Here is an 18,477-nt window from a genome sequence, read left to right on the forward strand (position 1 = left end):
TGATGATTGTCTCGGATATATCATCTGTTCTTCTCCAAGACCAATTGTCCTTAGATGGGATAACTGACCACGACTTGTTGTTTTGTACTTACAACATCTCATTTTTGTTCATGAACCTAAACCATCAACTTTTCAATTTAGAGACATTAAATCTGTAAATGATTTTGAACTTCAAAACGATGCCATCAACCAACTACCCCTTGAATCAATATCATGTTTTTTCCACAGCCAACGAGAAAATAAACTAATTTCAATCTCTTGTTCTTGAGTTATACGAAAAACATACTCCTATGAAAACTGTAACAGTGCGTTTTTTGACTCGAAGATCCAAAAAACTATATGTTTCTACATTTTCTAGTTTTTGAGAAAATTGAAAAATTATTTTACCAGATTTTTCTTTTTTTAAAATGTTTTTTTGTTTTTATTAGTTTTTATTTTTCAATTTTCTCAAAAACTAGAAGACATATAGAAACATAATAGTTTTCACCCATCGATAAGGAATCGATTGAGTCAGTTTTTTGTGAATAATTTTTTTAATTAACATTCACAGTCTGGACAAAAATAGTATAAAATGAGTTTTAAAAAATTTTTTTTCGCCTATTTTTAACTTTGAAATCGATTATTTCAAAAACTATTGGTTATATTATATTGATTTAAAAATTAGAATCAAATGTACAATTTTTCCTTCGGAAATGGTATCATTTATTACTGTAAGTGTTGCCGTTGTTTTTTAATAATTTTTTTTTATTTTGATAATTTTTTTTTAGAAAAATGCCCCTCCCACCTAAACGGGGAGAGATAGACACCCCTCCCAAAGAAAAAAATGTTTGTATTGAGCTCCTCAAAAACCCGTTACCAAATCCTGGCGTCAAAGTTATCCTACTACGTGCCAAAACAACATTTTTGTTCTATATCTAAAAGTTCGAATTTCTGTATCTGGGTTGAAATTGTAAATTTTTTTTTTCTAAGCCAAACTGATTTTCATAAAAAATACCTCGTTTGATTTGGAAATAAATATTATTTTAGAATATATTTTTAAAACAGCATGTTGTTGTGAAAGTATATACTTTAATTTGATGTCGAAGGTGGGTAAATGACGAAAAAAATGGAATTTTTTAGCTTTGACAGCTTATAAATTCTAGGTGGTTTAACCGAGTTACATGTTTTATACATTGTTGAAAAGGTATATTTATCTCCTATCAGAAACTGTAAAAAAAATGGGTACAAATTTAACGAAGCTAGATTTTTTTCAATGGGTGAAGGTCAAAAAACCGTTTTTTGCCCCTAACTCCGGATTTTGGGGGTGTAAGAGACTTTTTAAATACCGTTTCGTAATCAATGCGACTAGCTCTACAAAACGTGATAGATCTCCGCCCGCGTATATTTTAAAACCTCATTTTTGTAACACCGTGTTGTATAACATCCTCATCATTTCCCGATTGCTGGAAGTTAGCCAAGATTATCCCTGTGGATAAAAAAAAAACTAACACAACTACTTGTTCTGATTTTCGACCGATAAATATTCTGCCCTGCGTGTCAAAGGTTTTTGTAAAAAATCCTTGCAATTCAAATTTCTAGTCACCTTGATAGTTTTAATTTGCTCTGTCCACTGCAATCTGGTTCGTGCTCATCATAGTTGTCAAACTGCAATGATCAAAGTACTTGACGGTATACGGATTCAATACGATTTAGACAATGTGACAGTTCTATATGTTTGCTCGATTTTTCAAAGGCGTTTGACGGTGTGAATCATGGATTACTTTGCATGAAACTGAAGCGATACTTTGGTTTCCATGATAGAGCTGTCTATCTTCTTCTTCTCCATTATCGACGATAGTCATGATCTCGGATGGGGTCACAACTCTCCCACTCTGCTGCTTCACACTACGGCTCCGCATGTGGGGTTCGCCGGGTTGACCTCAGGAAACGTCGGCAGGCTTCTCGATTTTGAATTGTTCCATGTCTAAGGCCAACTGAATGCAGTTGTCGTTGCATTTGTCTTCTCCATGAGTTCTTAGGCCTGCCTCTTCTTCGCGTTTGCGTTGGAACGTCGTAAGCGATCGCCTTTTGAACTGGGTTCTCAGGGTTTCGTCTTTGTACATGACAGTACCAGCTTAAACGGTCATGCTGTATTTTATCCAAGATGGTGTTTTTGACGTGAAGGCTTCCTCGGATTTTCTTGCTTCTGATTCGATCAAGCTTTGTTACTCCTGCTGTCATACGAAGCATCTTCATCTCAGCTGCTGTCAGTTTACTCTCATACGTTCTGTACATTGTCCAACATTGTGAACCGTATGTAAGTGCTGGGCGAACAACTGCAGTATAGAGCTTTCCTTTCAGTTTAGGGGGCATTTTTCGGTCACAGAAGATGGCAGAGTTTTCGCGCCACTTCATCCACCCTACACTTATTCGGTGATTGATGTCGTCATCACAAGAAGCTTGGTTGTTGATCATAGATCCAAGATATTTGAACTTTTCGCACTTGGGAAGTGTTGTTCCATTCAGGTAAATGTCCGGAATAGGGCCGTCTGGGTCAGAAAATGGACAGCAGAGATATTCTGTCTTTTTCGCGCTTATCCGGTACCCACTTCCTTCCAGAACATCCACCCACACATCAAGTGCTCGTTGCAAGGATGTTGGATCTTCACTTATGATGGCTCCATCATCAGCAAAGAATAACTGATTCACTTTCGGATCCGTCACTTTTCCTTCAAGCAGGAAGTCAAGGACTGTAATAAAGAGCAAAGGACTCAGGACGCTTCCCTGGTGCACACCGACTTTGATTGGGAACTCTTCGGTGACTCCTGCGGGGCATTTTACCTTCGTTTTTACTTCCTCGTACATGTCCTTGATCATCCGCACGTAGACTTCCGGAACCCCTCGCTGTCTCAGGGACACCCATAACAGATCTCGTGGTTGTCTATCGAATGCCTTTTCCAAATCAACCAGCACAATATGCAAATCCCTTGAGGAATCACGGTGTTTTTCCATTCGGATTCTTAAACTCTGTATGGCATCTGTGGTTGATTTACCCGAGACAAACCCGCACTGGTCATCAGACAGCCGTATTATTTTTCGCAGTCGGCCGTCCAAAATCCGCTCAGCGATCTTCATGGTGTGTGACATCAGCTTAATCGATCGGTAGTTATCACAGTTTCGTGTGTCCCCCTTTCCTTTGTAGATTGGGAGAAGGAAACTTTCTCTCCACTGATTTGGCATTTGGTCACCGCTAATGAGTTTGGAGATGAGAATCGTGAGCCATTTACACCCAATGTCTCCCATCTTCTTCCAGAACTCAGAGGGTATTTCGTCTGGACCAATCGCCTTTCCTTTCTTGGAGTTTTTCACCGCCACACAGTGGTGCCATTCTTCGTTTTTGCCGACAAAATTCATTTGCACGGCCATTTCTGGACGAAAAGTCATGAAATTTGGTACACTGAATGATTATAGTATGGAGAATACGAAAAGGCTGCCAACTTTTTTTTATTCAAAATGGTGGCTCCAAAATGGCGGAAAGAATGAGCGTTAAAATAGAATTTTCATTTTCAAAACAGTATATAAGCTAGAAATTGGGCTAAATTCATGTCAAAAAGGTGTTAAATTTAAGATTTAGGACTCATGGATTAATATTCATTACAAAAAAATCAAAAAATTTGAAAACAAAGTCCAAAAAATGCCAATTTAGTAAAACACACTTTAACACCTCTAATTACGCTATTTCATGCATTTTTTTTAAATTTATTACGATTTTGAGATCTCTTCTATTTATGTTTCATAAGAAAATTGAAAATATTGAGGTTATATGGTTGCCAACTATGTTTTTAAGTAAATATAAGAAAACATGATATAATGAAAAGTTTCAATGTTCAATAAAACTAAGAATTTATTTTTTCCGTAAACCAAAATATACTTTTCTAATAGATTTTAGCGTTTTAAATTCAAATCCAGAGTCAAAAAAAATCTATGACTTCACGTTTTTGAGATATAGGCAGATCAAAATCAATTTATATCTTTGAAACGTGACGTCATAGATTTTTTTTTACTCCGGATTTGAGTTTAAAACGCTAAAATCTATTAGAAAAGTATATTTTGGTTTACGGAAAAAATAAATTCTCAGTTTTATTGAACATTGAAACTTTTCATTATATCATGTTTTCTTATATTTACTTAAAAACATAGTTGGCAACCATATAACCCCAATATTTTCAATTTTCTTATGAAACATAAATAGAAGAGATCTCAAAATCGTAATAAATTAAAAAAGAAATGCATGAAATAGCGTAATTAGAGGTGTTAAAGTGTGTTTTACTAAATTGGCATTTTTTGGACTTTGTTTTCAAATTTTTTGATTTTTTTGTAATGAATATTAATCCATGAGTCCTAAATCTTAAATCTAACACCTTTTTGCCATGAATTTAGCCCAATTTCTAGCTTATATACTGTTTTGAAAATGAAAATTCTATTTTAACGCTCATTCTTTCCGCCATTTTGGAGCCACCATTTTGAATAAAAAAAAGTTGGCAGCCTTTTCGTATTCTCCATACTATAATCATGCAGTGTACCAAATTTCATGACTTTTCGTCCAGAAATGGCCGTGCAAATGAATTTTGTCGCCAAAAACGAAGAATGGCACCACTGTGCGCCACGCTAACTTCTTCGACTGTAAGGTCGGGTACTTCGTCTAAATTAGGTTCGGCTGTTGGAAAGTATATCCTGGGAAATTGCTCATTTAGGAGTTCATCACAATACTGTCGCCACCTGTGGAGAATTTTGTCGTCATTCACAAGTAGTAGGCCTTGAGCATCGTTAATGAACTTTGGTGAACGTATTTCCTGAGCATTCCTTCTCCTTTGAGCGGCAATTTTGAAGATGGCTGCACCCTTGTTCATCTTGGCATGTCGCAGTTCCTGGAGAGCCTGGTTTGCATCAGCAGCTGGATCAGATATTTCCCCTAGCTCGCGATACATGCTTTCCGTACTCTCTGCTTTATGCTGGGCGCATTTCTTCTTGGCTTCCTTCTTGAAGCGCTTGTAGTCCACTTCGAGTCGTGCTTTTTCATCTCTATTATGAGAGGGGCATTTGGACCAAGCGGTCTTTTTCCTTGATATCAATGCTTTGACTTCATCGCTCCACCACCATGTTTCTTTTTCCCGTTGGTAGTTTCCTTTTGATGTTCCTAGCAGTGACCTCGCCTTCGACAAGCAAGTTCGCTGCAGAGAGTCCCACATATTTTGTACTCTGCACTCTTTGTTTTGTAGTCTGCTGATGGTTCCGCACAGATAATTTCTCATAACAGAGATGAATGCATTGCCTTTTCCTTTGTCCAGGTTGTACCACTTGATTCCTCCGGTAGCCTCTCTTTGTATGTTTGCTGCCTTCGTCTCCATAAAAAATTCTGTCAGTAGGAGACGGTGTTGCTGGGCGATCGCTTCTCCTAATATCACTTTGCAGTCTTTCACTAGCGGCTTCATGAAACTAGATACCAGATGGTAGTCGATCTGTGTTTCATTTCCACCGCTGCTATAAGTGATAAGGTGTCGGCTTTGTTTAATGAACATGGTATTCAACACTATAAGACCATGTGACCTGCACATGCTTAGAATTTCTTCACCAGGAGGGTTTCTAGTTCCGAATCCAAGGCCACCATGGCAGTCCTCATAGTCTTCGTTGCCGTTCCCCACATGTCCATTTAAATCTCCACCCACAAACAAAAGCTCTTCCTTTGGGATGTCTTTAATGAGGTTGTGGAAGTCTAGCCAGAATGCATCTTTTTCCACCTGCTCACATCCAATTTGGGGAGCATATGCACTGACTATATTCCACACTTTTCCTTCCATCACCAGTTTAAGAGACATCAATCGGTCGCTGGACTTCGAAATGGCCAAAACGCTTCCAAGAAGCTTTTCCGCAAGGATGACACCGATTCCGTTTCTACCTTGCTCTGTTCCGTAGTAGAACATCTTGTATTGTTTTGTCTTGACGTCTAAGAAACGGGCTCTGTTTCCAGTGTTTCGCCACTTGGTTTCTTGGACGCACAAGATGTCCACTCGCCTCCTCTTCATCATCTCTTCTAATTCACAGCTTCGGCCGTTCATGCTACCCACGTTCCAACTCGCGACTCTCAATTTTCTTCTAACCTCGTGCATTACTTTGCTAGCCCCCGGAATCCGTATAGCTCTGACCCGATTATTTCTAATCGGTCCAGGATCAGTACCGTGTGTAGCAGCGGTACTGCCTGGCGGGGTAGTGCTGTTCGTGTTAGCAAGTACTTCCATCATGCTCGAAATTTTTCGGAAAATTTCGCGAAACGTTTTTCGCAAATTGTCGACACTGGCATGCTCCTGATTTTGTAATGTGATCGTCTTTTACTACGCCGGTGATCTCCAGTCGCCTAACCCAAGGAATTGCATGCACGCTTAATGGAAAGCTCTTAGATGTTGGTGTGTGTCGCTAGGCTCACCTTGATGTTATTTTGCCTAGATGTGATTTGCTCCTTATAGACCTGTGTTCTGAATATGTCGGAGTAGCTCGTATAAGGGGTTCACCAAGTAGTTCGGCCTAACTGGAACTGGTGACGCTACCGTTGATTCTATAAATGAATTCTTCCGCTACCGTCAATTGTTGGGAGTGCCTTGGTGGGAACACTCCTTCGTTGGGGGGGTAATTAGTAGCAACAGCCTACTACGCTTCGACCTGTCGACCATGGGAGGCCCTTCTGCGAAAACAAGTTTCGCGATCGCATAGCTCTTAGCTTCATAGTAGTAGTCACCGTAAGCCCATCCGCCACGACAAGGCTTACCCCCATGGATGGGGATAGAGCTGTCTATCTTATAAGGGATTATGTGTCCAATAGGTCCCAGAGAGTCAAGGTTGGTCAGTTTATTTCTGGGATTTAGAAATTTGAGGGTTGAAGTTCTACAAGGCTCTATTCTGGGACCGATCTTATTTTTGAAGACTTCTGGAACATAACTGATTATAAATTTAATTAAACTAAAAAAATTATTTCGAAAGATAGTTAACTTATCTAAATGACCTGTTTTTGTATTTTTTTGTAAAAAAAAAAAAAAAAAAAAATTTTTCGTGATTTTTAGGGACTATCAAAATTTGGGTTTTTGTAAATTTTTAGGTAAAATTTTTGAACTTTTGAAAAATATAGTAAAAATTATAATTTTTCTAAATATTGTCAAACTACAGGTAAATAAGGGCTCAAATTATATTCTAAAATAGTGCTGACGTAATTTATTTGATTTGCTTACTTGTCAGGATACTCTCCGAAAGGGGTATCAAAATTTTTAAAATAAATTTTATTTTACATAGAGTATGAATTAATTTTATTTGAGTAGGTATTATTTTGAAGAAATCAACTAAATAAAGATACACTGGGTAGTGAAAGATTGTTGAAAATAAAATAACAAAATTTGTAATAAGTTATAAATAAGATTTTGTAATTTTATTTTACAAAGAATGGGATTTTTTGCGCGGTATTGATTCATCCAAGTATTTTGGATGAATCGGGGGATATAACATTTCTTGGAAGAAAAGCGGTCTGGCTAAAACACTTGCAACGTCGAAACGGAGCACTTCATTGGGATTTCTTTGTTTTAAATCTCTGGTTCATTCTTTATTTCTGATCTCCCTCCACAGGGAATCTACAACAATCGCTCTTAATTCTAATTTTGACATTATGGTGTTTCCTAACCAAAATGCAATCTGTTTTCCATACAAGACAAGTTTTCCCGCTTTATTCGATCAAACCCCTTTGCCGGATTGATTGGTGCATCCGCATCAACTGATTTGATAGGACTGTTACAATTGTTGTTCCAGCGAACAGATGCAATTTTATTTTCGTTATATCGAATGGTAAAATCAATGAAACCACGACTTTTTTTCGGTCAGCTCTGATTTACCAGTTCTATTTTCACGAACAATGAATGTAAATACAAGAAGAGTTGGTTTTTTCGCTATGCATTGAGAATAAATCAAATAACCTGTTCGAAAGACAATATTTTAGTTGCGGTGAGACTTGGAAAAATTGTCGATTGTTACTGGGGGCTGACTTGGTTTATCGATTTTTGAAAGCAATCAACTCAGAGAAGTTTTTACTGGGTACTTGCACTATACCATAAGTAATAAATGAACTAGTCACTTTCATCATTTTTTTTTTTTTGATGACATCAAACATTTTGTCATCAAAACGAAATCGCAAGAGTTCCACCCAAACCATTTTTTCCTGCAAGAAATATAATTTCCGGATTCATGTCCAAAATATTTGATGGGTACCACACAAAAAACCATTCTTATAAAGCATAAAATATCAAAATATAATGTATAATTTATTACAATTTTTTTAATTTTTATTCTCAACAGCTTCTCATTACCAAGTGTATCTTTCTTTGGTTCATTTCTTATTCATAAAAATACTCGAATAAAATCGATTCATACTCCATGTAAAAAAAAAATTATTTTTAAAATTTTGTTTCCCCTTTGGGCTTGAGTTTCGAAAACGCAACGTGAATTTCCTGGAAAACCAAAAGCTTTTACAAATTTTTTTTTTTTCAGATTACCTCTAATTATACCAAAAACAGATAGTGTATAAAATTCCAAGTTTCTTAGTCATCAGTAACTGGTAGCCCCCGGAAACGGGTTAAAAGTGTAGTAGAGAGAGATTAGATTCATATCTTTTAACATACTCCCCGCCCATAATTTTATAATATTACCTACGTGTTTTCATATAAACAAAAAAAGGTTGCCGCGATAAAAAACAAAAAGTTACCCTATATAAACCAAAAAATTAATACATTTTGTATCAATTTGTGAAGTTAACTTTGAGTGAACGAATCATTTAGTTTGTTTGTCTAATCTAACTTTTTATAAATTTACGTTGCAAATTTATATTATTGGCATATTACAATGAAAGTCTTGATTGGAATTATTTTATTGTGCTTTGCCTCTGTCAATTGTGCTGTTCTTAAAGGTAAGATTAAAGAAAATCTGTAAATCAACATAAATTCAAAAATTATATTTGTTTTAGCAACAGAAACAAATGAAGAGATTTATGAAAGGATCACAAAAGATTGTGATGATAGCTTTTTTGGAAGATATATCGATCCATTCAATTGTCAAAGTTACAATCGTTGTTTGATGGGTGTTTTGGTTAAAAAGGACTGTCCCGTTGGCCTTGGTTATGATCGTAAGAGTCAAGTGTGTAAACCGCAAGTCCAAGGATGTACAATAACGGGAATTCCAAAAGAAGAAACCAATGAAGAGATTTTGGAAAGGTTCACAGAGGAATGTGCAGACGGAGCGAACGCAAAGCAAAGATTTATCGATCCATTCAATTGTCAAAGTTACTATCGTTGTGATGTGAGTAGGGTTTTAGTTAAGAAGGACTGTCCCGTTGGCCTTGGTTATGATCCTGAGAGTCAAGTGTGTAAACCGCAAGTCCAAGGATGTTCAATTACGGGAATTCCAAAAGAAGAAACCAATGAAGAGTATATGGAAAGGATCACAGAGGAATGTGAAGATTTTATGAACGGACAGAAAAGATTTATCGATCCATTCAATTGTCAAAGTTACATTCGTTGTGTGAGGAGGGTTTTAGTTAAGAAGGACTGTCCCGTTGGCCTTGGTTATGATCCTGAGAGTCAAGTGTGTAAACCGCAAGTCCAAGGATGTTCAATTACGGGAATTCCAAAAGAAGAAACCAAAGAAGAGATTTTGGAAAGGATCACAGAGGAATGTGCAGACGGAGTGAACCCAAAGAAAAAATTTATCGATCCATTCAATCGTGAACGCTACTATATTTGTGCTAGTGGAGTTTTAGATTTTAATGACTGTGACATAGACATTTGTTTTGATCCTAAACTTGAAAAGTGTACCCCGGAGGCATGTTCAAAAAAGTAAAAAGAAAATAACAATAATCTTTTTGAAAATAAAATCCTGTAAAATATTGCAGTTTTACATTGATTTTATTAAATTATGTAAATAAATCTAAAAATAAATTTTAGTATTGATGAACATTTAATGATGTGTAGTTTTTTTTTTTTCTATGTAATTATAGAAGATTTTTAGACCCATTTAGGTATTGACAATACCACTCTACTGAAAGTTTTTTTTATGTATTTGTTATCGTTGTTTTCAGAATTTAAGTTCTGTTTTTAAGGTGGTTTGGCTTTGTGGTGGTTCTCGGTTTTCATTAAAATGCTTAAACTCAAATCCGGCAAAACAACAAGACAAAACTATAAAATCCTTGCAAGAAACTAACAAATTAACTGGCAAATCAAAGGCGATTTGACAGATGGATTCGTGCAAATATACAGGCAATTCTCTGAAATCAACCTGGCAAACTAGCTCGAAAATTGCGGGAACACCATAATGCAAACTGGGAAAACTGGTCAAATCGAGCATATCATCCGGCGATCTATAGAAAAATTGACAGGATAGTTAATTGGCTTTTTAACTAAGGGATTTGAAGGGTTAATAGCTGTAATTTGAATTTCTGTAATAATTTTAAAATATGCTTATTTTGTATTATATGAATCAAGAACATTTCACAAACGGTTCTATGAACAAGAATAAATTCATAAATAAATTTGTATGTCAGTAAAATGTTCTCCTGTCACATTCACCTTACCTACATACAAGAACAAGAAGACAACATTTCATTTCTGAAAAAGTTAGAAGAAATTTAATTTAAAAAAAGTTGTCACGTGCGAGTATTTACTTTCCACTGGTTTGATTTTATTACCGTTTATTTAACAAAGTATTTACTTTTAAAAAGCTTGCCCTAGAAAACTAAAAACAAAAAAAAATAAAATATCTTTCCTTTTAACGTTCTTAATTTTTTCTCAGAAAAAAACCACACTGGCAAAGAAAGATTTGTAAAATTAAACGTTCACACACAAGTAAAGTGCTACAAACTAGCGTAAAAAGGAACATCACTTAAAATTTATATAGAGAAGAAAAATACCCTTGAGATGTGTTTAGAGAGTGGATGCTTCAATTTTTCTTTTCCAAGTAAAACTTACAACACACACGAATTGCTTTTTTGCGAATTTTCGTCGTACACATAAAATCCTAACACACGTATGACAAAATGCTGCACAGCAGTTCAACTGAATTGGAGAAATTTTTGAGAGTGCACTGCCCGTAGCACGACGACAATGTGTGCGCTACGGTGCTTATTCTTCATATGGAACGTGTGTGTAACCCAAAGGGATTTAAAAAAAAGGAATTTTAGTCACAAAACACAAAAGTTTCAATGCCATCAATATAAAATAAAGTTACCACCAGTGCTGGAGGGAATTGTTTTGGAAAATATCCTTGAGAAACATGGCCAAAGTTTTTTTTGCTTCGATTTTGAATATAATTTTGACTTAAGATTGATAAATTTGTTAATATCTATATCAATCGATGCTTTAATTTTTGATAGAAGCATTTGTTTTTACCCCATAATGGGAAGGCCAAAAGAAGGGTAATGAATTTTTTGACTGGTAGGTACGTATGTCTGTTTGTTCATATTTTCCATCATAACTTCTTAATTACTTGTCATAATTTGAAAAATGATGTATTTTTGGAAACCTCTAACTTGCAAGCTGGTTATAAGCTTTGTGAACATCACTTTACAATTTCAGATTATTCTTTCTTAGATAGGTGTTAAAAAAAAATGAAGACCGGAAATTATATACCAAAAGTCCAGACATAATTTCCTATTTAATTGTTGGCATCAGTGTTGCCAGAATATTTTGTAGGGAAGGAGCCGATTTTGAAAAATCTTAGAGCCAAAAATAGCCGCTCTCAAAAATGGTCCAAAAAACGATTTTTTTTTTTATTTTCAGATAACTTTAGCTAAGGAGACTTCAAGTATAATTTTATGTGTATTTCATTTTGTCGAAATATTCTGGTTTTCATGCTCATTAACGGAGGAGAAATTATATTTGCAATACATAAAAATAAAAAATGTATGCAAATTGGTTGTCTCTGTTCACATATTTGGTGGACTTTTGTTGTAAAATGCTTGAATTTTAAAGGAGACTTAAATCGCCAAGTTCAAAATTAAAACAGCAAAATTCCAATAAATCGGATATCAAAATTTTAAGGAACGAGTGAGATGTTTAAAGAGTCTGTTTGGCGATAAATAGCCGGCCCTCTCAACACTGGTTGGCATTAAAATCTTTTTTCCACTTTAACACTATTTGTCATGTTGTTGTAAATTTATTGAAATTATTAAGACCATTTTACAGCTTACTATTTCATTCGCTAATAGTTTGGCCAACTGCAAATATTGCGGTATCGTCAGCAAAAACAGCTACAATGGTGTTTTCTGTTTAAGGTAAGCAAAAGTACACAATAGGTCCTAGAACACTACCTTTTGCTACCCCAGCCACTATTTCCCTTCCCTAAAGTTTGAATTCTTAATCATTTCCGTGCCTAACGCGAAAAATTATGTTTTCTATATATTATTTTAGAATAAAAGAGAGTCCTTCAGGCAGAAAGTGTCTTAATTCTAATTTGAGAACTAGTTTTAAGGTATAAGACGATTTTTTTCTATTTTTGGAAATATTCAAACACCTTCAATATTACAGGAAGAAGTGAAAGCGTAACTTCTGTGACTTTTCCTTGGTACGAAATATGTTCCTTAATAAATTTCTGGAAGGAATAAATTCGGATCTTGGAGCTTTTCTTACTTTAGCCTTTCTTAAATTCATTGCTTACATTTCATGGTTAGGTATCAGCAAAAACTTAGATTTTTCTTTATCCCTTTTTGCATTTTGATCTTTTTTAATTGGATGAAGCTTGTTTTTTTCGTAGCATTTTAATTTTCCATAGTGAGTAGTAGTAGAGTACGATTCTTAAAATTTTATAATTAGCCGTGTTTTATTGGTACTCAGCATTTTACTGAGTAAACATTTTATGCTGTAAACAACAACAATTGATTACTTTTATTTATTTATTAATATCCTTATTGTTTAAAAGTCAAAAATGTATAAGTTTAGACAAAAATTTTCTCTGTAAACCAACAATAAGAAACTTTTGTTTATCCTTAGCAATCATTTGTTGTTGTTTCCCGTGCAAAATTTTACTGAGCTAAGTACTATGTTACCAATAAAACACGGCTATTATAAGCAAATTACTGAGCCGATTTAAATTAGCTTTGTGTTGAGAAGGTCCAGCTTTCAACCTACTTTAGAATTTTTTCCCGGAATTGAGAGTTTGGAGTCGGAATTTTTCATTGGACCCGAATCTCTTCCGAGATACAATATTTTTATATTCAGAAACAGATGAAACACTAATGGTGCCAAATCAGTAGAATAAATAGGATAAGCGATATCTAATGTAATACCCCAAATCTAAAAATTTTCCCATAGGCAAAGAACTTTTGTGAACTGTTCGATTTTTTTTTTCTTGAAACCCTGCGTCTACTTATGAATTTTGGCTTGGATCAAGTAGGTTGTAGTAATACAATTCTGTAATTGTTCTGCCCATTTCAGGTCTTTCGATCAATTTAAATCGCTTTCGAATCCCGAAAATCTCTGGACATAACCTCTCCCGCAGACCAATCGACTTTTTTTTTTATTTACCACCAGGCTTACGTATACTGCTTCGAATGTTTTTTTTTTTTGCGTATAGTGGCTGAAATCGGATTATAGTCGTTAAAAATCGGCGCACAAAATCAATGGGATCCTTCTTTAAACTGTACAAACATTCCTCTGAAATTTTTTGTCGTGTTTGTTTTTAAAGAGCACATAGCTATTTTATGGCTGATATGCAAGATATTTCGAATTCGAAACCTTTCTTCGGATATTCTCAAAGCCTCAGCTTTTTCACTAACCTTCATACGTCTTTTTTTGCTGTGGGTGCTGTTTTTAATCGCCTTGTCATTCGTCATTTTCCACTGACTTCCGACCCCATTTAAATTTAGCTGCTCATTTTCTGACGATTGACATCGAAGGAGCAATGTTTACGTATTTTCGACAATAATGCCTTTTTAAAACCACTTCTTTTTCCAAGAGGAGTATAGTTTTAAAGTCGAAGTGGAATTACGTAAATTCTTGACGTGTTAAAAAAAAATGTATTAGGTTAATTTCAACACTGAAAAAATTTCAAAAATTCAAAAAATTTTGGTATCATTGGTATAAAATTTCACTTAAACTTTTTATTAATAGAATCGTTTTCCCTAAAAATTTGGGAAATTTCTCCCAATCTTCCAACACCAAAATTAAACTCTTCCAGTTAGCCTGTTGCAACATATTTGGTAAGGACACGTTACATTTTGCCAGTTTTGTACAAAAGTGTCCTTAAGCAGTATTGTGTTCTATACAAACGAAATACAATTGATGCTATGGGGGATCTAGTCACGGGTGGTTAAAGGAAAATGGATGTATATATATAAAATATGAACATACGGTGATTGTCCTTAAAATGGATATTATGTATGACAACAACAACAGAGAAAAGGCTCCTCCACAACAATTCAGATTTTGATGAAAAGCACAATGGCAGTGAAGTTTTGTTGGACAAACGACGACGACAGCGATGTGTCCTGATGATTTTTGCTTGTTCATTGTGTCAATGGGAATACAATGATGTGGGGATTTTTGTTTGAACTTTAGTGGGTAGTTTTTTTTTTTTGTATTGTAAAGGTTCATCTGTCAAAAGTCACAGTCAATTCATTTGCATTTTGGAGATTTCAAATTCTCAATTCTGAACGAAATTTTTTTAGGAGTTAAAGTTAAAGAGCTATTTTTAGGGTTTTGAATTGAGCAGTCTTATAATAGCCTTAGAACCAATAAAATCTGAAATCTCCTGGGTAATGCAAAAAATAAAATCTAAATAGATCATTTTTAAAACAAAAGATAAATTTACTGCCCCAAGGAACCGCTTTTTTTAAATCCTTAAAATTAATAAGTCTCTTGGCTCGAAATCCTTGATTTGCTGCCGTAAAAAAAAATAAAAGATAAAAAATAACTGTCAAGTACCAACCTCTGTATACAATCAACCAGAGTATAAAGCTAGGACCAGGCCAGGCAATGACCCAAGAGAGAGACTATCTTTTCCACAAAACAATAAATCATTGAAGATGACAATCCCATAGTACTCCTATTGTTTTTGTTGGTGGTACCTATTGCGTTTGCTTTCATCAACCTTCTTTTTTTTCAAAGCTTTTTTTTTTCTTATTTCGAATGATGATTGAAATAATCATCAGAGAAAGATCTTTTATCCTTGGGAATGGAATGTTTATTTACATTTTGATTTTTTTTTTTAACTATTTATTGCTTTTTTTCTATGGTACATTCCATGGAACGATAGAGTTTCATTGAAGCACGTTGAATTGAAGTATTTCTGCATGATGAGACTTCTGGGGAATCGGATCTCTATTAGCTGTAAATAGAAGCACGTTGCACACTGGTGGAACTGTGCGATGAAATATTTTTTTTAACTTTTTTGTTCGTTTTCTGATAAAAAAAAAAAACGATATAAAATGCAATAGTGGATACCTAAGTGAATGGAATTTAATTCTTTTATTTGTAATTCAATTTGAGAGAAATTGGCAATGTGTAGTGGTATAGTGTTGGGGTTAGTTTCTTTTTTTCTTCTTTTAGTTTGGTTGAATATGAATTTTTTTGGTTTCGGATTGACAACAAAGACTTTGATTTTTGAGTGCGAAAGAAATTTCTTGGAATAAGACGACAAAACTGTGAAGAATAAATAGTTTCTCGTAATCGGATTTCAAATAAGTCACATACAAAATGTAGAAAAAAATTATACATATTTTAAATCGTTTTATGGAGAAAAATACTTTGAATTTTTGTATCAGTATTGCTTATTGCAGGCATCTTAATAGTTTATCGTTTTTATCTCTATGGTTTTGTAGATGCTGTACTTTGAAAGACTGGAATAGTGTTAAGAGCTTTAAAAAAATAACCTTAAAAAAATTAAATGCTTTGCAAGATATACTTTGTTGATTCCGTGATCTAAAAACGCTTTCGCTCTATTTCAAACGCCGGACTATAAATTTAATAAATTTAAAATTAATTGAGTCGGAATTGTTAACAAATATTAATTCATGGTTATTAAATTTTTCATCAATTTTAGAATTTAAATTTCATTGGTCACTGTGGTGTATGCGCAACATTTTTGTTTAAATTTATTGTCTAACTACCATTTTTCTGACCAAAAAATGATGCCAACTTATAACTAATTTTTTTCTAATTTTTGTTCAAAGTTTGCTGATAATGAGTTTTCGGATATTATTCTTTAAAATAAGGTTGCTTTATACCTTGGTTAGACACTACCATGCTCCTTGATGCTTACTGAACCAAAAATCAACGACGTGTGATCCAATGTTGGATTTTATTAATTCTGTATAAAAACCTCGGTGGAAATTAATTTGAAACAAGGCCAAAATATATCAATTACTCAAAAAGGATACACCTGTGTGTCCTTGATTCGTTTCGTTAACATTTTTTTAATTTTTTAGTAAAATTAGTCTACTTATCTATTGTAAAATTTCAATTTCAGTTATTTGTCGCTTCTTCGTTGTTTGAAACGCTGCTTTGTACACACAATATTGCTTTCTATACGTACTCTCAAATATTTTGCAATAATACACAGGGTGCTCTCAAAAAAAATTATATAGTTTTTGAAATTTTATTGGATTTTTACTGGCGATATACAAGGTACAATAACAATTTGTATATACCTACAGGGTGTTCGGTAAAAATGGATAAGCCTGAAATGGCTGATACCTAGACTTAAAACTGTCCTTAAACCGAATAGAAAAAATCTCAATCGCAAACAGAAAATATTACCTAGCTTTTTTTCCTTTAGTGTATAGGTACCTATTTTAAATTTCATCATCTTACGTTTTCGTTTACCACAATGAATTTTATAATTTTTTTTTTATAATTTTCTACAAAAATTGACTCACTAAGTAAATTTCTTAACTGTTGCACCTTTACTTTAAAAAAAAAATTTGAAATTCGTTTTTCGATGCAAAATGTAACAAAAAATATTTTAGGAACAAATTTAAACACCTGTGGCATAAAAAATCTATAGGAACGTAGGTGGCCAACTTTTTTAAATGGTAAAAGTTTTTGTCCTATCTAGAGGAATTAGGAAGTTGTTGGTAACAAAACGCAAAAAAGCCTATTAATTTAAGAAATTAATTTTACTATATTATCTTAAGTTTTTTTCAAAAATGCATGGATTTCATTAGTTTTTTTTTCAGTCATATTTTACATTAATTCTTCTTATACATACATAACCATTAAAATGTTATAACAGTTTATAAAAAAATAATTTAACTAAAAAAATAATTTAAATAGAGTAGCGTCAAGTAAAAAGCATGTTGAAAGTGGCAAGTGGCGAATGGGAATGAGAGATAAATAAAACAGATAAGTTATTTGATAAGTATTCAAGGAATTTATTTACTTGGGATCCGATGGATCAACTAGATTGAAGGTGATCTTAAAAAACTCGAGGTGCAAAATCAGAAACACCTTGGTGAAAGAGGATATTGAATATTGTCTTGACACGCTGTAGTACTATCATAAATCAGTGAGTAGAACTGATAAGTGATAACTGATAAGTATTAGTGGTGACATAAATAAGTGATGATTTAGCGGAAAACATAAATTGGCAAGTGGTATATTATAAATGGCAAATTGTAATTTGTAAGAGGTAAATACTAAACGGTTAAAGTTAAACGATATGGAAGAATAACTTCTGACTTAAAAATTAGTACCTATAGGTACACAATTTTTTGCACCTATCACCCTGTAATGCACAAGCAAATATAACACTCTAACTCTATACAAAACCATCGGGGCGTAAACCTTATACTGTAGATATAAGTGTACATAATAATGTAACCTTAAATCTAATTAATTTTGAAATACATGTTACTTGTGTAGTGTGGTTCAAACCAAACTGTTTTCTTTTGCGTTTACTATGTATGTCTGTGTGTGTTCCTGTAACACATTTTTCTTCCTTATTATCCCTATGTGTGGTTATTTTTTAATTGAATTACGATAACATCGTTAAATTCTTCAATCTGCTGTGTAAAGAAAATATTATTGTACATTTTCTTTTTTTTTATGTGTTGAGTGTGTTTTTATTAAACAATTCAACCAAGACTTAAGTTTATTATAGAATGTTTGATCGATTTTTGAGGTTAAGAAACCAATAGCCTGAGGATTAAGTGTTTTAACACTTTGTATTGGCAAATGAAATTTATACGTACCTACACACATGTAAGTTGTAAGTAATGTAAAATGATGAAATACAAATTTTTAGATCATTGGAGGCAATTAAATTTGGTGAATCAAATTACAAAATTTCATGAGGAAGAAAATTAAAGTTGAAATCACATAGTGCTGATGGCGATCTAAATAATCAATATTTGTATGTAAAGGTGATAGGAAACACTTATCCTGAAGAAATTATAGTAATACCGAACTTTAAAAGCCTAGAAGC

The 18,477-nt window shown here is 33.9% G+C and overlaps 1 protein-coding gene across 2 annotated transcripts; it reads left to right on the forward strand.

Moving 5' to 3' along the window:
* The first annotated feature begins 8,824 nt into the window (after positions 1 to 8,824).
* LOC129918022 (probable chitinase 10) lies at positions 8,825 to 9,969 on the forward strand. Of its 2 annotated transcripts, none has more exons than XM_055998316.1 (2): positions 8,825 to 8,974; positions 9,038 to 9,969. In XM_055998316.1, exons 1-2 carry the CDS (start codon positions 8,911 to 8,913, stop codon positions 9,901 to 9,903), a joined length of 930 nt encoding a protein of 309 aa, XP_055854291.1. In that variant the 5' UTR covers positions 8,825 to 8,910; the 3' UTR covers positions 9,904 to 9,969. The 2 variants fall into 2 exon arrangements, with proteins under 2 accessions (XP_055854291.1, XP_055854290.1); XM_055998315.1 differs by having other exon boundaries at positions 9,032 to 9,968.
* The last annotated feature ends 8,508 nt before the right edge of the window (positions 9,970 to 18,477 follow it).

This window comes from Episyrphus balteatus, chromosome 4 (genome assembly GCF_945859705.1).
Source record: "Episyrphus balteatus chromosome 4, idEpiBalt1.1, whole genome shotgun sequence".
Lineage (NCBI taxonomy): Eukaryota > Metazoa > Arthropoda > Insecta > Diptera > Syrphidae > Episyrphus > Episyrphus balteatus.